Source organism: Ornithodoros turicata, chromosome 1, assembly GCF_037126465.1.
Source record: "Ornithodoros turicata isolate Travis chromosome 1, ASM3712646v1, whole genome shotgun sequence".
NCBI lineage: Eukaryota > Metazoa > Arthropoda > Arachnida > Ixodida > Argasidae > Ornithodoros > Ornithodoros turicata.
This window is the reverse complement of record NC_088201.1, coordinates 212,024,204-212,041,806: the sequence shown is the minus strand read 5'-3', so window position 1 is coordinate 212,041,806 and position 17,603 is coordinate 212,024,204. Positions and strand designations below refer to the sequence as shown.

Sequence of the window (17,603 nt, the reverse complement as noted above, 5' to 3'; positions counted from 1 at the left end):
TTAACGACAATGAACTATTTTGTGCACGTGCACTAAGCTATGCACCTCTGCGATCTTCTAAATATGAAATCTATTTAGCTCTCTCTCGCCCTCTTCCTACAGCGATAGCTGTATAGCGAAACTTGTCTGTCAATGACTGCATAGGAGCTGACATCCGACTTGGCGCGCCATTTGGTGGCGCAGCAGCAAATTGGAGAGCACATGAATAGACGTCAAAAGCTAGGCTCTGTTGTTGGCAAAAGTTGCATCCTTGCCAAAAAACAGCAGCCGTGCGGCGTTGTACAAATGGCGACAGTGTATTCGCTCCGAGATCGAACGGTGTCGGGGCGCTGCGGAGAACTGCCGTGGTATGAACGCGTCTTCTGCTTTTACACGCAGTGCAGTAGATGGAGCACTGAGGAACGGAACAGTAGAAAGTGAATATACACAAGAATAACGGGAAAGAACCATTTACCCCGAACATCCACAACAGAACCGTAACAATGTCGCTCCCTCTAGGTCGATTTCGCAGGGAGGGCAACGAAGAGTGGTTCTTCAAAAAGGAAGTGGCACGCCACTGAAGAAAGGGAAGATAATGGAAGGATCGGCTCCCCGCTGTAGAACGGAAACGGGAGCAACCAACCAGATGCGCATTGGCTGCACGACGACAAGATGACACAGCAGTGAGGAAACGCACAACGGCTGTGATGAGACCAAGGGGAGAAGTCCCGAAATTTAGGGAACGCGAGGCCGAGGGATGTAAACTGTCCCAGACATGTGCACCTGAAATGAGTGCGTGCCCGTGCACTGGTCGACGCGGATTTTGGGGAGAAGTGTTTCAAGAACTCGTTTGGAACGTTCCTGACCTTTCCGACAGGCTGCGGTTTCGCACCGAGCGGGTAACACGCCCAACTGTTTGCCAGGGAGTTGACTGGAGAATGTGTCATATAACTGCATGTGAGCACGCCACATAATTGTGAGCATCATCAAACACTTTCTCCATGTGCACGATAGGCTATCGCAGTTACTTTTTTAAATTCAGTTACACTTCGGTCATTGTAATTACCCATAAAGGGAACAGCTTTCTTTTTGTACAGTCTCGAGTTTGTAAATAAGGCGTTCCATATAGGGCATACGCAGATTGCAATTTACTGCAGACAGTAGTGTTATGGGCGAGTAACCTAACGTCAGGCGATGCAAAGTACAGTACTGATTTCAGGGAACCCAGCGTCTGATAAGCTTTGCGCGAAATTTCTTCAATGCGGTGTATCCGTGACACATTGCTGGACAAATTACGTATACTTATTATCCTTTTCTAACGTGGAACCGTGAAATATATAATCATATACTCGTTGGACATTGACCTTTAAAAAAGTCATGCATTTGCTTTCGGGCACATTTACCTTCATGCAGAAAGTTCCAAGAAGATCTAGATTATTGTCTAGAATATGATTGTTAGAGGCGCTAGATATAGACCGGTAAAGAACGAGATTATCGGTGTACAACCTTATTCATAACTGCATATAGAGTTAGGTAAGTTAGTTACACACATGATAAATAATGGCTTATTATTCCATGTCCCTTAATATTAATAGGGGACCTACAATGGGCACTTGAGGTACATGATAAAATACTTTGCGGATAGTGAATTTCCCCACTTAACCGGCTACGTTCTTCGTTGCAAGAAAGATACCAACCAGCTTGACCTAGACTAGACTGCTTGACTAGACCCTATTTATCAGATGCAGATGGGTAACACGATCAAAAGCGTTCCTAAAATCAATAAAATATGCATCCCTTTGTGAACCACTGTTAAGGGAGGCAATAAATATTCGTAATATTAATTCAAACAGTTGGGCTTTACCCGAGAGACCACCCGAGAGACCACCCGTGAAGCTGTACTGATTTACATGCTCAAAATTAGGGTGTACCGTATGTACCGCATGTGGTGTACGGTGTAAGTATTTTATTAAGGGCATGCCACACAGTAGAACAAAGCACTGAACAACCACAAGACATCGACAAGACAGGTACAGCGGACGTTGACGCTGTTTGGCGTTTTGTCGACGAGAATGTAATATTTGCGAGACTGCGCCAACAACATCGTAGCATGTTGTGGCAGTGTGACATACTTTCTCGACAAAAAACGTCAATAGAACAGGTTGCAAGACTTGTTTTTGCTGTTTTTGGCGGCTGACCAAATCTTTGCCGGCAAACATGATGCGAATTTGCGTATTTCCTGCTGTTTGGATGTCGTTGTTACCGACATCGAAACACGTTCTTCATGCGAATGCGTGCATAGTTACTTCGTTTCGCCATTTACTAGTTTGTTGCAATGTGGTGAACACACTTGATATGGGCATATATACCATTTTATTGCAAAGATCTGCGAAATTTTGCAGTTCCAGATTGTCTTTTGAAGCTCGATAATGAACTACATGTAAAATGTGCATGTATTTCAGGTCTTTCGCAAAAGCAAATAATTAAATAACGCAGAGTCAACAAACTAGTGTAATTGTTTTTATTTCGGCATTGGCCTGAGAAGTTGAACCAATGGAAGCGGTATGTCTTTTTTGCGAACAGCTTCTGCCGTCAAGGCGAAATGGACCAACCCAAGGTCGCAGTTCCAGCGAGAAGTGCGAAGGAAGGCGCGCGATGGCGATGTCAGTCATGTTCGTCTTTCAGGAGAGGTGTGACAGGAAAGCGAACATAAGACGAGAGATCCACGAAAGACACTGTCGTCCAGTGCTGCCGTTTGTCGGTGATTTTGTCGGGAGCAGAGTGACTTTGCGATGGGCGCCAGAAAAACACCTGTTTTTGTTGAGTGTCGAGTCTTTGTCGCGCAGTGGAGTGCACTTCGGATGCATCGCGAGGGGGCTTGCTGTATTCAGCGGTATAGTTATTTCAGTTGCCACCCGTGTTCAGATTTCACCCGAACAGTTGAGAAATTCAGGGCTTGCGTTCGCTGTCCAGGTGAAGGTGTAACCCGGACATCAAATGTTGGGAAATTGGCAAAGACGGAGTAAAAACCATACGTTGGATTTTTTTTTCGTTTGCGTCATTGTCGCGATGATTAAGATGATTGAGCGATAGTTGAAATGAGCAATCCAAGCTGCGTTGAGCCACAAGAAGATAGTGCAGACATGCTCTATGACATATATTATTCAAAATCTTCGTACCCGGCGCTCAGTGCCCGATCTTGAACTGCAGCTTGCTTTCCAGACTCCGCCACGAGACGGAACATCTTTGCAACGCAACCAAGCTCCGCCCTCCCGTAGCGAGATATTCCGTCGGAGATAGTGCGCGCCAAGCGCATAGCGACCTTATATTTTAAAGACAACCGCAGGTTCGCGTTATATGATTACGTAAGTCGTTGACATCTTCAGTCTACTTGGAGCTGCTGTTAGAAGTGCGAGGCGGCAGCGGGTATTCGCCTCACACGAGGATGTCTTTGCGTGCGTAAGCAGAAGTTTCCTACTTATATCAACTTCTTAAGGTGCAGTATTTGCAATGTGCGAGGGATGCCGAGACACTCTAAACCAGATAACTGCGAGGCGAACAGCATTGTCCGCAAAAGAGAGGTACGCGGATTGATGTGTGGCTGTGGCATTTTGGAATATACCACATATTTACCGTATCAAATATTCACATGGAGTTTCGTTGAAAACAATAGTGGAACAATCGTAATGATCATAGGGGTTTCTGCGATACTGTGCAATCAACAACTGTAGTGACAATACTGAGTGAACAAAATATAAGGAAATGTACATCCTATGCTGCCACTGCCTCCTAACCATCTGTTAAGGCGGATTGTGCATGTAATGCTACAGAATAAATAAAAGGCTTTGCAATCGAGGCTTTTCACGTTTCTACAGTGCTCAGGATCCACGTAACAGGCAGCTATCAAATAATCATTGGACAATAGCACATATTGGCCAACGTTTAGTTCAGTTCTGTGTTAGTGAGGGCGTATGCAGCGTCAAATTCGTCCATGAGGCGCCCCTGTCACACCACTGCATCTTTCAGTAGTCTGCTAAAGAAGTCTACTTAAGAGGCCGCCTCGATATCAAGGATTCCAGTGTGAACTGGTGCTATTGACTGCTCATCTTGAGTAGCTCATTGTGACTGACATTTCAAAATAATATAAAAAGGCCGTATTTCGAATAAAAATGTACCTTCAGGTTGACAGCAGGAATATCGTAACGAATGCACCATCGAATCCATGCGCATCCGTATTGAAGTATACCGACCCAAAAACTACGTTCTTAATATCTGATCTCCCTGGAATGAAGCAAAATGTTTCAATCTTACCGTTACATCATCCGCATCAGCATACTTGACAGAGCACAAACACCGTAACGAAAGTTTCGCGCTTATACAGGGTGTTTCAAAAAACATGTCATTCGGACGGAAAAATACGGGGTAAAGGGCACTTGTGTGGCAACTGAATTTGCCATCTTGCAAAAATATTTTCATTTGATTTTAATTAAAATAAATTGAATTTCTTTAATTGAACTCCAAAATTTCCCAAGTCAACCTAACGTTTTTTTAACAGAATTTGAGAGCCCGTAGCGAACTTCCACCAAGAAATCCACTCGATATTGCAAATGGAACTGCCCAAAAAAAGTCCCGAAGTTGAGGCTTCAGAGTTTCGGGTATTCAACAGTGCACCAAATCAGTCGGAAAAATGCGCGGAGGGCAGGACATGCTCCTGCCCCCATGAAGCTAGAACAGTTTATCGCCGGACCGGCGTGCCGCACAAGACGCGCAGATAACAAGGCAGGTGATATTCCACCATACGTTGATAAGCGGCAAACAAAAATGATTCCGCCTCTTTTTTCCCGCCCTGTGTTTTTTCGACCCTCTATCTTTCATGGGGGCAGGAGCACGTCCTCCTCTCCACGAATCTTTGTGTCTGATTTGGTGCGCCGTTGAATACCCGAAACTTTGAAGCCTCAATTTCGGGACTTTTTTTCGGCAGTTCCATTTGCAATATCGAGCGGATTTCTTAGTGGATCTGACTAAGTTCGCTACGGGCTCTCTGATTCTGTAAAAAAAAAAAAAAACGTTAGGTTGTCTTGGGAATTTTTTTAGTTCAATTAAAGAAATTCAATTTATTTTAATTAAAATCAAATGAAAATATTTTTTCAAGGTGGCAAATTCAGTTGCCACACAAATGCCGTTTATCCCGTATTTTTCCGTCGCCCCGAATGACACGTTTTTTGAAACACCCTGTATGTGAGCTGTAGTTATTCATGAGAAGCCTACAACATTTCAGTTCTTCGTAATTATACATAAAAATGTAATTACTTTGTGTAGACTTTTTCGGATTTGTGTAACATCATGTTTGTCATTTGATGCTTCAATATTCTTGTCGTTTTATGTCCCGAGCAAATGGCAGTGATCTTATTACCTTCTTCACAGCTGTCCCATTTTTGCCTCATGAGTTTGTGTTTATGTAGACATTTATTTTGAACATTCAGGGAACCATCGGTTAATGATTCACGTTCCTGGATAAAATATTCGCACATCGGGTTAAATAAGCGAGGGAATCCGTAAATTGAGGTTCAACTGCATTTATTTTATGTCTCAAATATTTATTTTTGTTCTAAGGAATCACCAGGAGCTGAGCTGGAGGATGTGCCCTCGTTAAGTAGCAATATTGCGCCGCTTTTTTGTTCTGTGGATATTTATTATGCATATATCCAGCTGCAGCTGAGTTGAACTAGACTAAGAAGACCTTGCTACCTGTGAATACGAATACAAGTGCATTGATTAATTGCCCAACCTACAGGGTGAAGTGAACCAACCTACGTGAAGTGAAAAGGCTGCCACTCTCTGAATCGAATGTGGAAGTGATAAGTGCCCGCGCCCACTCTATATACACGTTTTTCCCACTTGGTAATAAAATTCATATATGTCTCAGCAGAGCTGTCACGTAAATGTTCGCTCGGGCTCGAGGGATCGAGCTGGTAACAGTCATCATTCACGTTGTGCTTCAAATTATTTATTTGTTTGAAAGTGATCAGAGAAAACGGGAACAACATGAGAAATCGTTAGGAAAGGGGGATCATCCCTTCAGGTGTAGAGGCAATTCTGGTCACCCTCGAGGATTTTAGACTTTCAATATTGCAACTTCCCACCGTTCTGCATATAGCGGGTAGGAGTAAGTAAGCAGATAAAAGGATTTGTCTGCATTGGTGCATTACACGAATGTAGACGAGTGAGTTAAGCTGAAACGTCTCAGAAATTTGCCCTGCTTTGAGTTATTCGCACTTACTCTAGTATAAGGCGTTATTATAGTTATCGTTTCACACTCTCAAGTCAATATATGAATTGTGTTAGTATAGAGAGGTGTGGAGCAGACGACTGCTGGATTGTTAGAAAGTTCACGTGTCTTGCGTCTTATTTATGCCGTCGTATACCGACCACAATTGGTGCCACAAACATGACGGATCACGATCAACATGAAATGAAAGGTGTCCTAAGCTGATTTTGTAATACGTGTATGTTAGATTAAGATTTTGAAATTTAAGAATTTTAAGATTTTAAATTAAGATCACGGACTTTGAGCCCATACCTCTTACCGCACCTTCCGAGGTCTCGTTTGACGAAATGCAAAACGATTTTTATATTAAGGGTTCGATGTGGCCCAGTTGACTATTCGGTGGCTCCTTTGGAGATCATTAAAGAAGGGGCCTTCAAATTTCGAAAGCTTTTGTTAAGCCTTACCGTATTCAAGAACATCTTTGTCGGCAATGGGTGCACCTACCACTCAATGCATTCACTCTGAAGAACCCTTCCGAAGAGTATCAATTCCTTCATAGCTCTAAACTTCACACATTCGGTCTTTAACGCCACAGTGAAAAATGTTGCGAAATACGTAAGACAAACCTGCGTTCGCCAAACTGCAAAACATGCTGCAAACCGACGTGAAAGGTCGCGTACGGTACAGGAGTGCGGCATAATCAAATATATTGACAAATATTTTTCTTGCGGTGGTGACGACTGGCGATTAACGAGGGACAGAGTTCACCTATATCATGTTGATTTGAGATTTAATGTGTTCAAAAATATTGGCAACTATGCTGCCCATGTGCGCGGATGAAACTGCACGGCGGCGGAGCGGTTGACGATATAAGCTGTAGGAACACAAACCCGCCGTCTTCTAACCACCCTCTGTAAACGCGGCGAAACCAGACACTGAAGTGACTTTACTGTCAAGAATTAGACAGGGAAGAAACAAGGAGGGAGAGGGCACACTTTGAAGCTCGAGAACGATGTACGCCCCGGCTGATAGGAAGCGAGCGCTATCGCCTATCTGTTACATCCCCCTTTCTGACGAATCATTTTTCATCATTCGTTCATTGAAAACGCTTACGGGAATAGTACAATCATTTGTAGACAGCACAGTACTCTGAGTCTTAATAAGTTCTAAAACAAAAGAAAACTCATTTTGTTCTCAGACTTTGGGTACTTTCGTGTTTGTTTCCGTGGCCTTGTTCAGCGCCACAGCTCTAGCAGCGGGACTTTCCTGCGGTGTCGGGCTCAGAACTTGGTACGGGATCTGCGGTGCGCTATTGCCTCTTGAACTCGTCAGTCCTGCGACACAGGCTCAATATGTTCTCTTGTTCTGCCCCGCCACTTCTCCGCAAACCGTAGGATCTTAAGTATGGTGCTGCTCCGACGGCTGGTGACCACACATGTCGTAGCTTGTCGAAGACTGATACAGGTGTTCCTGGTTCAAGTTCTGGCTGGTCTCTGGTACCACGGTTGTAATAAACCCGTTGGCGCTTCCGTATTTCTGTCAATCTTGCTTTGTCGGACTTACCGTATGCGGTGTCAAGTGGTCAGAATGCGACGGAAGGCTGGTTCTAGTCTGGCGGCCCATGAGTCGTTGAGCGGGGGATTTCAATAAGCTATCCCTAGTCATGTTTCTCCCTTCTAATAGTGCAATGTAATATCCAACGGTGTTGTAGGTAGTCTTGTTCAGGATCTTCTTCGCTTCTTGTACCGCCCTTTCGACTAGGCCATTTGCACTTGGGTAGCGAGAGACGTTACGTGCGCTGCACCAATTTGATCCATGAACGACATGAAGTACACACTGTTGAATGGAGGTCCGTTATCGCTTATCACCTTTTCGGGAACGCCATGCGTTCCGAACAACCAGATCCGCAATAAGTAACTAGTGCTTCGGAGGACGTTTTGCTCATCTTTTTCTGTTCACAGAAGAATGAATAAGCGTCGACGATTATGGAGTAGTTTTCACCATTGTGCGTTGGTATATCTATACCAACGATTTGCCACGGCAGACTGGGTAGCCCTGGTTGCGCGTTCTCGAATATTCTGTATAGCAGGCGGTTCTTTGCGAGCTGCTCTACGTCCGCTGACGTCGTGGCTTTCATCTTGGTTATCCCGCCGTGGGACGTATGCAAACGACTAAGGACTTCTTCGCGAGTACCTTTCGGAATATCAAGTCGATTCGACCGATAGACTATCCCGTCTTCCACGTGCATCTAGTCTTGAACAGCCCAATAGGCGCGCAAGTGCTCCGGGACGTCACCTTTCTTTGTCGGCCACTCCGATGACACGTAATGTTTCAGCATTGTCGTGTCGTTGTCCTCTTCCGATGCCTTCTGTGTTAGTTGCAGCCTCCTGTCTGATCCGCGATGGATTCTGCCACGTTCACTTCGTATGCTTCTTCCTCCTCTTTCATTTCCTTGCTGCTGGGAAATCGCGATAAGGTGTCGGCCAAGTCTTTGTCACGTTTGTACTGCACCTGAAAATGATTCCTCTGAAGTCTGAGACGCATGCGTTGTAATCGCAGGGGACACTCATGTAGCGGTTTCTTGAAAATTTGTTCGAGTGGCATCAGTTTCGACTATGACATTTGGTTGTCCAAATATGTTCCCGTGATGTCTTGTGCATCCGTGTACGATCGCTACCAATCCTTTTTCGATTTGTGCATATCTCTGCTGACATTCTGTCAGTGAACGAGATGAATACGCATGTGGTCGTTCTTCCTGCAGCACTACGGCCCCTACTCCGTACTGGCTTGCGTCTACAGAAAGTGTAATAGGTATTCCGGGCTTGTAGAATGCAAGGACAGGGGCGGTCACTAATGCTTCTCGTAGTCTTTCGAGGCTCATTTGATAAGTTGCAGACCATATACAGACGCTATCTTTCTTGAGGAGTTCTCTTAGCGGAGCTGGCATCTCCGAAAAATTGGGTAGAAATCGAGACGCGAAGATCATCATTCCTTCAAACTTTCTTAGGTCGCTCACGTTCTGAGCCGCTCTTATCGCCAGGATATCTTCTTGTCTAGATGGGTCGATCCGCATACCTTTGTCTGTGAGCAAGAATCCAAGATATCTTATTTCAGTCTGTAGCAAACGACATTTTCGTTGGTTGAGCTTGAGATTCGTTTCTTCACATCGACGAAGAGCCCGTCTTAGATTCTCGTCGTGGTCCTGCTCTAGGTTCCCCCAGACCAAGATAACGCTCATAACAACTTCTATTTCGGATACCCTGCGAACAGCTGGTGCATGCTGCGATGGAAGACTTCTCGGGCTGAGCTAATCCCAAATGGCATCCTGAGGAATCGAAACGTTCCAAATGTCGACTACTCTGTTCCTCCGGGGGTACTTTCAAAATCCGCACTCAGCGTCGAGTGTTGTGAAAAATTTTGCATCGTGAATCCCCGAGAGGACACCATCGATTGTTGGCATAGCACACCGTTCTCGCAAAAGTACTTGGTTGAGGTCTGTCGGATCCTTGCAAATGCGTATTTTGTCATTGTTCACGACGACATGGGGCTGCTCCACTCCGTGGGGTCTATCACTTCTTGAATGACGCCGTTCGCTTGCATTTTCAGCACCTTGAAGCGCGAGTGGAAGCTTTCTCGCAGATCTTGCGATACTATTCGCTGACGATTTCATCTTCATATGATATATACAGTCTTCCAGCTTGCCGAGTCCACTGAACACGTGTCGGAAGGGTTCCACTACTTCGTACAAGGGTTTGGTATCTTGTGTTACCGCGTCCAGTCGTTTGACGATGCCTATGCTTCAGACATCTTTCCGCTAAGTGGGGTAGGTATTTGGTGGGACACAACGAAGAACTTCGCTATCACTGTTATTTCTTCCTTCCGGACCTTAAAGTTTATCTCCCCGATCGTTCGCTGAACTTGACCAAATAATGATTTCAGGATGACGTTGCTCTTTCTTGGGTGTTGTGTTGCGCAAGACAGTCCTTGAAATCACTGAGCCGTTCGCTCCGGTATCGACTCTGCTAGTGACCTTGTTATCATAAAAAAAAAAGTCAGCTTCCCAGAGCTTGTCCTCCTCATCGCAATTTATTGATCAAGAAAACAAGAAATATTCATTTTGCAGATAATCAACTTCTTTAGGTACTTTGTACCTACCTGTTTGGGGTACTTTCGTTCGCGGTCTTTCTCTAGTGCCTTTGACTCTCATACTTTAGCAAAATGGTTTCGCTTGTTGCATTTTCTGCCAACTTTCTCTTTCACTGGGCACTCGTCCATTTTGCGGTGGACGTACCCGCACTTTCCGCGCTTGTGCTGTGTTGCATGGGCAATGTTTACGCTAGCCCCAACAGTTGTTCCTTGGATCGCTTCGTACTGCTTAATGCTTTGATCTCGTACTCTGCACTTTTCAATAGCCTTGCTTAGATTACGGTTTTCATTTATCAGTACCTGTTGAGGATCTTTGTCTTTTAGGGCTAAAATGACGCGGCTTCGCAACGTTCTGTCTTCGAGGTTTCCAAATTCGCAGTTTTTCGCTAGAATTCGAAGCTCCATCAACCAGTCATCAAAGGACTCTGCCTCATTTTGGTTTTTTGATCCGAAGACGAATTCATTATAAGTGAGGTTTGATGCTGACTTGCAATGCTGTTCAAACTTAGCCTTCACAACCTTTATGTCATTACGGTCGTCTTCGTTGTCGAAGCGGAAGGTTCCATAAATGCGCCGACCTTCTCCGATTATTACAAGGAACATGTCGGCTTGAACATCTAGCCAAAAAGGTTAAACTCACTGAGCCATTTCTTCCATACAGCCCACAGGTCGCCTTTCATATCCAGCGGTTTTGGCGGCGGCAATACCGTTGACATCACTAGTGTCGAAGTCATTTTCACGCCTTGTGTTTCGGCAGGCCTCGTGTCCGCTGCTGCCTTTTCCTCCATTGCAGCATAGTACTTCGCTTAATCGGTGAGCCGCTGCTACTATGTAAACACGGCGAAGCCAGACAGTGAAGCGACTTTATTGTCAAGAATTAGAGAGGGAAGAAACACAGAGCGAGAGGGTATATTTTGAAGCCCGGGAACGAAGTACGCCCCAGCTGATATGAAGCGAGCGCTATTGCTTATCTGTTAGTGGGTGCTCAAGTGGGTGCTTTTGGCAAAACTGCCTTCTTGGCCTGGTCGCACGTCATATAAACGTCACTATGAGGTGATGTGACTTTGTTAAGATGTCGTTTCGCCGCTTACCGACGTCGACACGCGCTTAGTATGGCTCTCGTTAGTATGACATCCTCACTTATGACCACTCTTCCCAATGGATGTCCTGTGTGAACGCCCTTCATCATTATGACAACATGATAATGCGACTATGGCCAACACTTCGGGCGACGAACTGGGGAGAAGACATTTATTCTTCGCCCGTTATTGTGACCGCCCACCACAGACCGAGTCATCATCTGGACCCAAAAGTCCAGTGGCCGAGGAAGACGTACGCGCGGTGAATGCCGCAGTCACGACCCCGCTTCTACCTAGTTACCTCCCTGACCCACAAGTCCAGCGGTCCAGGGATGACGTCTGCGCGGTTTGTATTCGCCATCGTCCGTCCAATTGAGTCAGTGGAAGAGCTACGTATGGGCAGTTTTATCAACGCAGACGCTTTTAATGGATTTCTTTGGTCCATAGATTTTAAATAAATTCCCACCGGGGACGATTTTTTCGGATCGTATGAGACAGAGTCGAGCAGGCTTCCTTCACGAAGCTTTCCTTACCTGGAGCATCGTCCACGTTACTCGTTAATATGACAATTTGCTTTATGGCCAAAATCTGCGGGATGGGTCTTTGTCATATTAACTAGGGTTCACTGTATTTCCTTCGCCACAACGCCAAGACATGAACGTATTTTGCCAGAGTAAACCATGCGGTGTTTCTCCCCCAACATGGTAGTCTATTTCTTCTTAGTTTAAGTACGTCGTATCGGCTCAGTGAGTCTTAACGCGCTGTCGTCATCACATCTTTGGAACACGCCAACAGTACGAGGCCTTATGTGCAAAACTGCGCATTTTACTGCCAGATTATCGGATAAAAATAATTACAGTGATCGAAAGACATCCAAAACGCTGCGCAAAAACAACAACCGCATTGTTTACAAACGGTTTGGCCACCGATCACGGACGCCGCCATCTTTAAGATCGCGTGTGCCTTGATGTTTGTTGTGACGTGCGACCAGAACCTGTCCAGGATGCATTGCGTTCGCCCAGCACGCTTTCGTCTACGAAGCAAAACCCTGAGTTCCTGCCCTCTGTGCAAGAAGGGGTACGATGCACGTGTTACCACTTCCCCGCAATGTTCGTACACCTACCGGCCGTAGAGAGAGCCCTAGCGCATGCGCATCGCGGTAATACTGGGACTTATCTGTAGAGCGCCTAGGAGGGGCGCCGTGTCTATTACTTATTATTATTATATTACTGTTCCCCTGCACGCAAGGATACCGTATGTTCTGATAATCTAGCCTCCGCAAAACCATTTCCATCTATTCCCAGGAGAATGTAACATACTCAAAGGAAAACGAGGGCTGCGAATGGTTGTCCGATTTTTCACACCACATACACTGTTCGCAGGAATGTAACTAAAATAAGCCCACAGAGAGACGATGACCGTGAGAATTTGCTGCATGACATCGCCGTAATACGAGAGAGCACACTTCATTTTTCAGTAATGTGGCATATTCTTTGAATTCTACCCGAACACCCAAATAGTGCCAATACAACAATTGGTGCTGTAAAAAATACTTACGTACGTCTGGGATACGGTGATCCCTTGCTGAAACGTGTGGTATCTAGTCTTCAATTGACCAATGTTCTATTTTACAGGGCTGAACACTAATCTACCATGCGAAGTTCCGTCGGATTATATGTACGAAAAACGTAGGGTAAGTATCAGATTTTTTTCCCCAGAAGGTGATGGTGGTGGCGATGCTGGCGAAAGGGCTCGCCGTTGTAGTCCTCACAGAGGTGGGCAACGTCACGACTCGCGCCCTGGAGGAATGTCTGTCCTGGGTCGACTTCTAAGGGAACTGTGCTGACATATGCCTGAAAACCTTTGAGGAAAACCCAGTAAAGAACACAGACAGCACAGCCGCCACCGGGATTTGAACCCGGGTACCTCCCAGAACAAGTGTCGTTATGCCGAATGACCATCCATATAAACTATTCGAAACGTAACAGTGCATACAGAATGGATGCGTACAAATTGGAGGCTGTCTTGAAGCCACGAAACTTTTGTTTCGTAGTTCTGAAAAGGAAATATTGCATAGAAAGAAGGATATGCTTGTACGAAAGTAACTTCTTGCTTCCCAATGGGAATTTGCGGACTGCCGATGATCGGCCGGCCATCGGCAGTCGGTCGACAAACGACTCCATCGGCCAAGAATGATTGAAACAAGCATGGGCCAATGTCACTAGCAGAGCATGCCGGTCAACCGACGCTGGCCTCACAGCTTGCCCTGACACCCTGTTGACGTGTGGTTAAAGCCTTGCCATGCATCCTATGGCCGGCATCAGGTGGTCATCACGAAGATATTCATCGAAAAGAACGCGCAGGCCCTCTTTTTTCGGTAACAGCAATAATTATCGCGATATTTAAACCCTGTCCTGTTCTATACCTAAGTGGAAAGTGCCGACTGCCAACCATGGGCCAGTGGTTGGCTTTTGGTCGGCATGCGACTTAGTCGGCTACTGCACCTTGGGCAAACATCAGTTCAATGTCGGTCACAGTTGTTGTGGGACGACGTTGTGCGGCGATTTGCAGGTGTGCTATTGAGAGCTTTGCATAATATAGGCGGGCCAATGTCGGCCCTGCACTGCAAACAAACCCGAACACAATTCAGTTGCTACTCGAAACAAACAACAAAAAGACGCTTGGACGGTTGGCAAAAAGTCGGATGACAGTTGGTCAACAACTCTTTCGGCCAGCCAACGTTTGCGCAATGTTGCATAGTGATAGGCAGAGCGAGGTTTTGCAGACCTGTACCAAGAACGAGCTCGTTGGTCAAGCACTTGGCAAGCACAGCTAGGATTGCCAGCCAAGCTATTGCGAAGCTTGGTCCAATCTTGGTATGTTCAAGCCGGCCGTTTCTTGGTACAGAATTGCCGCCTGGCCGACCGCTTGCCAAACCTGCCTATCACTACTGCCTATCTGCTGCACCCCAGTGCAGGGGACACGGACAGACGAAACACAGTGCTTCGTCTGTGTTTCGTCTGTCCGCGTCCCCTACACTTGGGTTTTATCGCTTTTAGGACATTTTACTCAACTGGTACGGAGATCCAACTTAACAAGCAGAGGTTGGGCCAAGCTTGCTAACAGTTGGGCTGGTCTACCTGGTATATCGTCGGTCAACAACCTTGTTTCTAGATACGAATCTGAAAACCTGGCCAATGACTTGCCAATCACTGGCCGGCCTGAATTGTGCCAAGCGTGTGCTCAAAGCATCCCTGCGGCGTCCCCTCATATTCATGCTCCATTGTCTCACGGCCTGGTAGCGGTTTATCATTCTTCGTTTGTTGCTTGTTTCCCCACAACGGACAGTGAGTATGGCGTTTTAGAGCACAAATTTTCCACAATGGACAATATGCACGGCGTTCACAGTGCAAAAAAAATATACAAAATAAAATAGAGAGGGTAAATCATACAAGCTCGCAAGATGCCTCAGACCGCCAGAACAGAACAGCTCACAAAGAAAAGCAATTGCCTGTTAGTCAAAATGAAAGGTGAGCGTGTCGTTTAATTCGATGCGTGCACAAACAACACTGAAATGATGAATTGCTTGTCGTATTAAGTCACCATGAAAGTAATGCATCTGTTTCTTACTGGTGGTGGTTTCAGACATGCACTTGGTCTATCGAAAATCGAATTTATGCGCTAATACACCATTCCGCGTTACCCTCTCCTCAAGGCGACGCACCGCGATTGGACCAAGCTTGGCAACACCTTGGCCAACGTTGACCGTTGAACGCAAAGGGGCGGCGGCGGCAGATGTGCCAGCCGATGACGGGGAACTGATCGGGGGGTTCCGGCTGGGTATGCGGCGAAGCCATCACGTTCGGGTCACCAGTTTGTATGGGAGGGTCAAGGAACGCGATTACACTCTCAAGCAGTGCGCTGTACGAATGTTCATTGCGGACCGAAAGATGGCCGAGGAATCGGCGTGGCACGAGCCAGATGCAAATCATTGTCTGCGCTGCTACATCTCTTTTTGTGTGCCCTGAAGCTCAAGGCTTTTCTTTTAAAAAAAAATGTATGCAGGCTGTTCAGCATCATTTTGTGAGTAGGACTGTTAAAAATTACTCGACGACACTGCGGCTTTATGCTGGTGTGATCTGTGCACCCTTCTTGTGTAGCCTCATATCCCGTATAGGTAAATCTTATGAATGGAAAAAACACATCCATATGTAATCATGTCACACGATTTATCATACACACCTGCATCCACATTGCAATCATGCTTCTATTTGTCGCGAATGCCACAATGCCCCCAATTTGGCTGTGTTGTGCATGTCTTCAACGTGTTCTGAATATCTGCGTTCAAAAATAATCAACCAAACCAATATCCTAATAGGCATATATGTAGTACGTCACTGTACTTCCAATTATGTTACAACTTATTCTCCTTGCACTGGCTCGGGTGCATGTAACATGCACTAGTGCATGTTGCAGTCGTCCGTCACATCTTTCTTCTGTGCGCGTCCTTTTGTTGTCTACACAACATGAATTCGTACCAACTACCCTGCCTTCATACGCTTGTTTAGTGCATGATATACTGTTGGCAGCCGTATTATAGTATGGCATGAGCTGTGGGAGTTTGTAGGCATTGGTGGTGGTGATGGTTTGGCAAGTAATCGTGCGATGATAATGCTAGTGGAAATCCTTACAATGCCAGTATGGAGTCGAGAGAGAAGCTTGTAAAGAATGAGCATGCAAAATACGCAAGTCCCTAACCTAATGGGGTAGCATTCTGCTCAATGAGCGGAAGTCATCCCCATATCATCGTCATCATGTATTTCTCTCCCTCTCTCTCCCTAACCAGGTGTGTAAAAGTGTTTGGTTAATAATATACGGCTTTGAACAAATATGCATAATGCAGTTATTGAACAAAATATTAGCACTGGCTTGTTTGTAGCTGATGTTGCAGCTGTTGTTGTGTGTGTTTTCTCTGGTCCGTTCCTGTTTGCTCCAGCCTTGAAACACCAGTATAAGGCATCCTTCTTTATGATATATTTGGTTTATTTTAACATCTATATTTTGTGTTCATGGTCTCAATAAACTACAAATCCTGAATGGTTCGGATGTAGTGTAATGGCATCAAAGTGTGGCTGTTTATTTTAGCAACTATTACGTCTGTCAGGACAAATATATCCCCATTTGGTGAAATTTCATCGGAACAAGAGACAGTCACAACGTAATGATGATTCTTTGTTGGCTGAACAGAACAATCAGTTTAGTGCCTAATGATTTGTACAATAATCTTATATGATGAAATGCAGAAATAAAAGAGGTCACAGGTAAACACAGCACCGCACTGACAGGGGGTCACGACACTGGCAACCTCCACGCTCACAAGCAGGGACTCCCTGGGCAACATGACGAAAACAGCTCTAAACAAACAAAACAACACACACACGCGCACACACACAGGACGAGGACATAAACAAGGCAGCACCCTGAGTACGTTTTCCGTATGAGTCACACTGCAAAGAAACACAGCCAGCAAAGAGATGCTCTAGCGCGTTGCAGATTTGTTCCACGCTGAAAGCACCAGATCGATTTCTTAGAACTATTATACCGTAAAGGTTATGCTTGTGGGAGTCACCTCCAGGGTAAGGCCACCCTGCATCAATGTTCTTTTTGTTTACATAGCCTGCAGTAATCAAGCACTTGCACACCCGTCGCGAACATGACATGAGGCTCGAAAGCGTATAAAAGACGCTGCTACACTCTTAGAAAAAAGGTCGGAAAAAAGTAGTAATGGCCGTCATTACTACGTTCCCGATGCATTTACTAGCTCCTGCTTTGTTATTACTACCATATTACAACCTGCTACCGCAGATATGTAGTAACAGTCTTGGTTACTACTGCAACCACAGAACGTAGTAACAGCAGATGATGCCATGAGCTTTCTGATCCATTCGGGGGCAAGCCTTATGTTGTACACTTATATTGTAACGGTATTTTCTCTGTCAATTTTTCGCAGATGCTCTAACATGATACAAAATTTACAGCTTTTACGCCGAATATGCGTTAATAATAGTTGCCGCCAGGCGTCCACCAGCAACTTCCGTTTCCGCGTCTTTGTCTTCCTTTCGATGTGTTTG

General features: G+C 45.6%; 1 protein-coding gene across 1 annotated transcript in view; it reads left to right on the top strand.

Annotated features, from left to right (window-relative positions):
• Positions 1 to 17,603, top strand: part of LOC135376111 (uncharacterized) — a 166,895-nt gene that overhangs the window by 94,115 nt on the left and 55,177 nt on the right. The window contains exon 5 of the mRNA XM_064608697.1: positions 13,107 to 13,165. Within this exon, the coding sequence (XP_064464767.1) occupies positions 13,107 to 13,165 (59 nt within the window). The remainder of the gene's footprint in view (positions 1 to 13,106; positions 13,166 to 17,603) is intronic.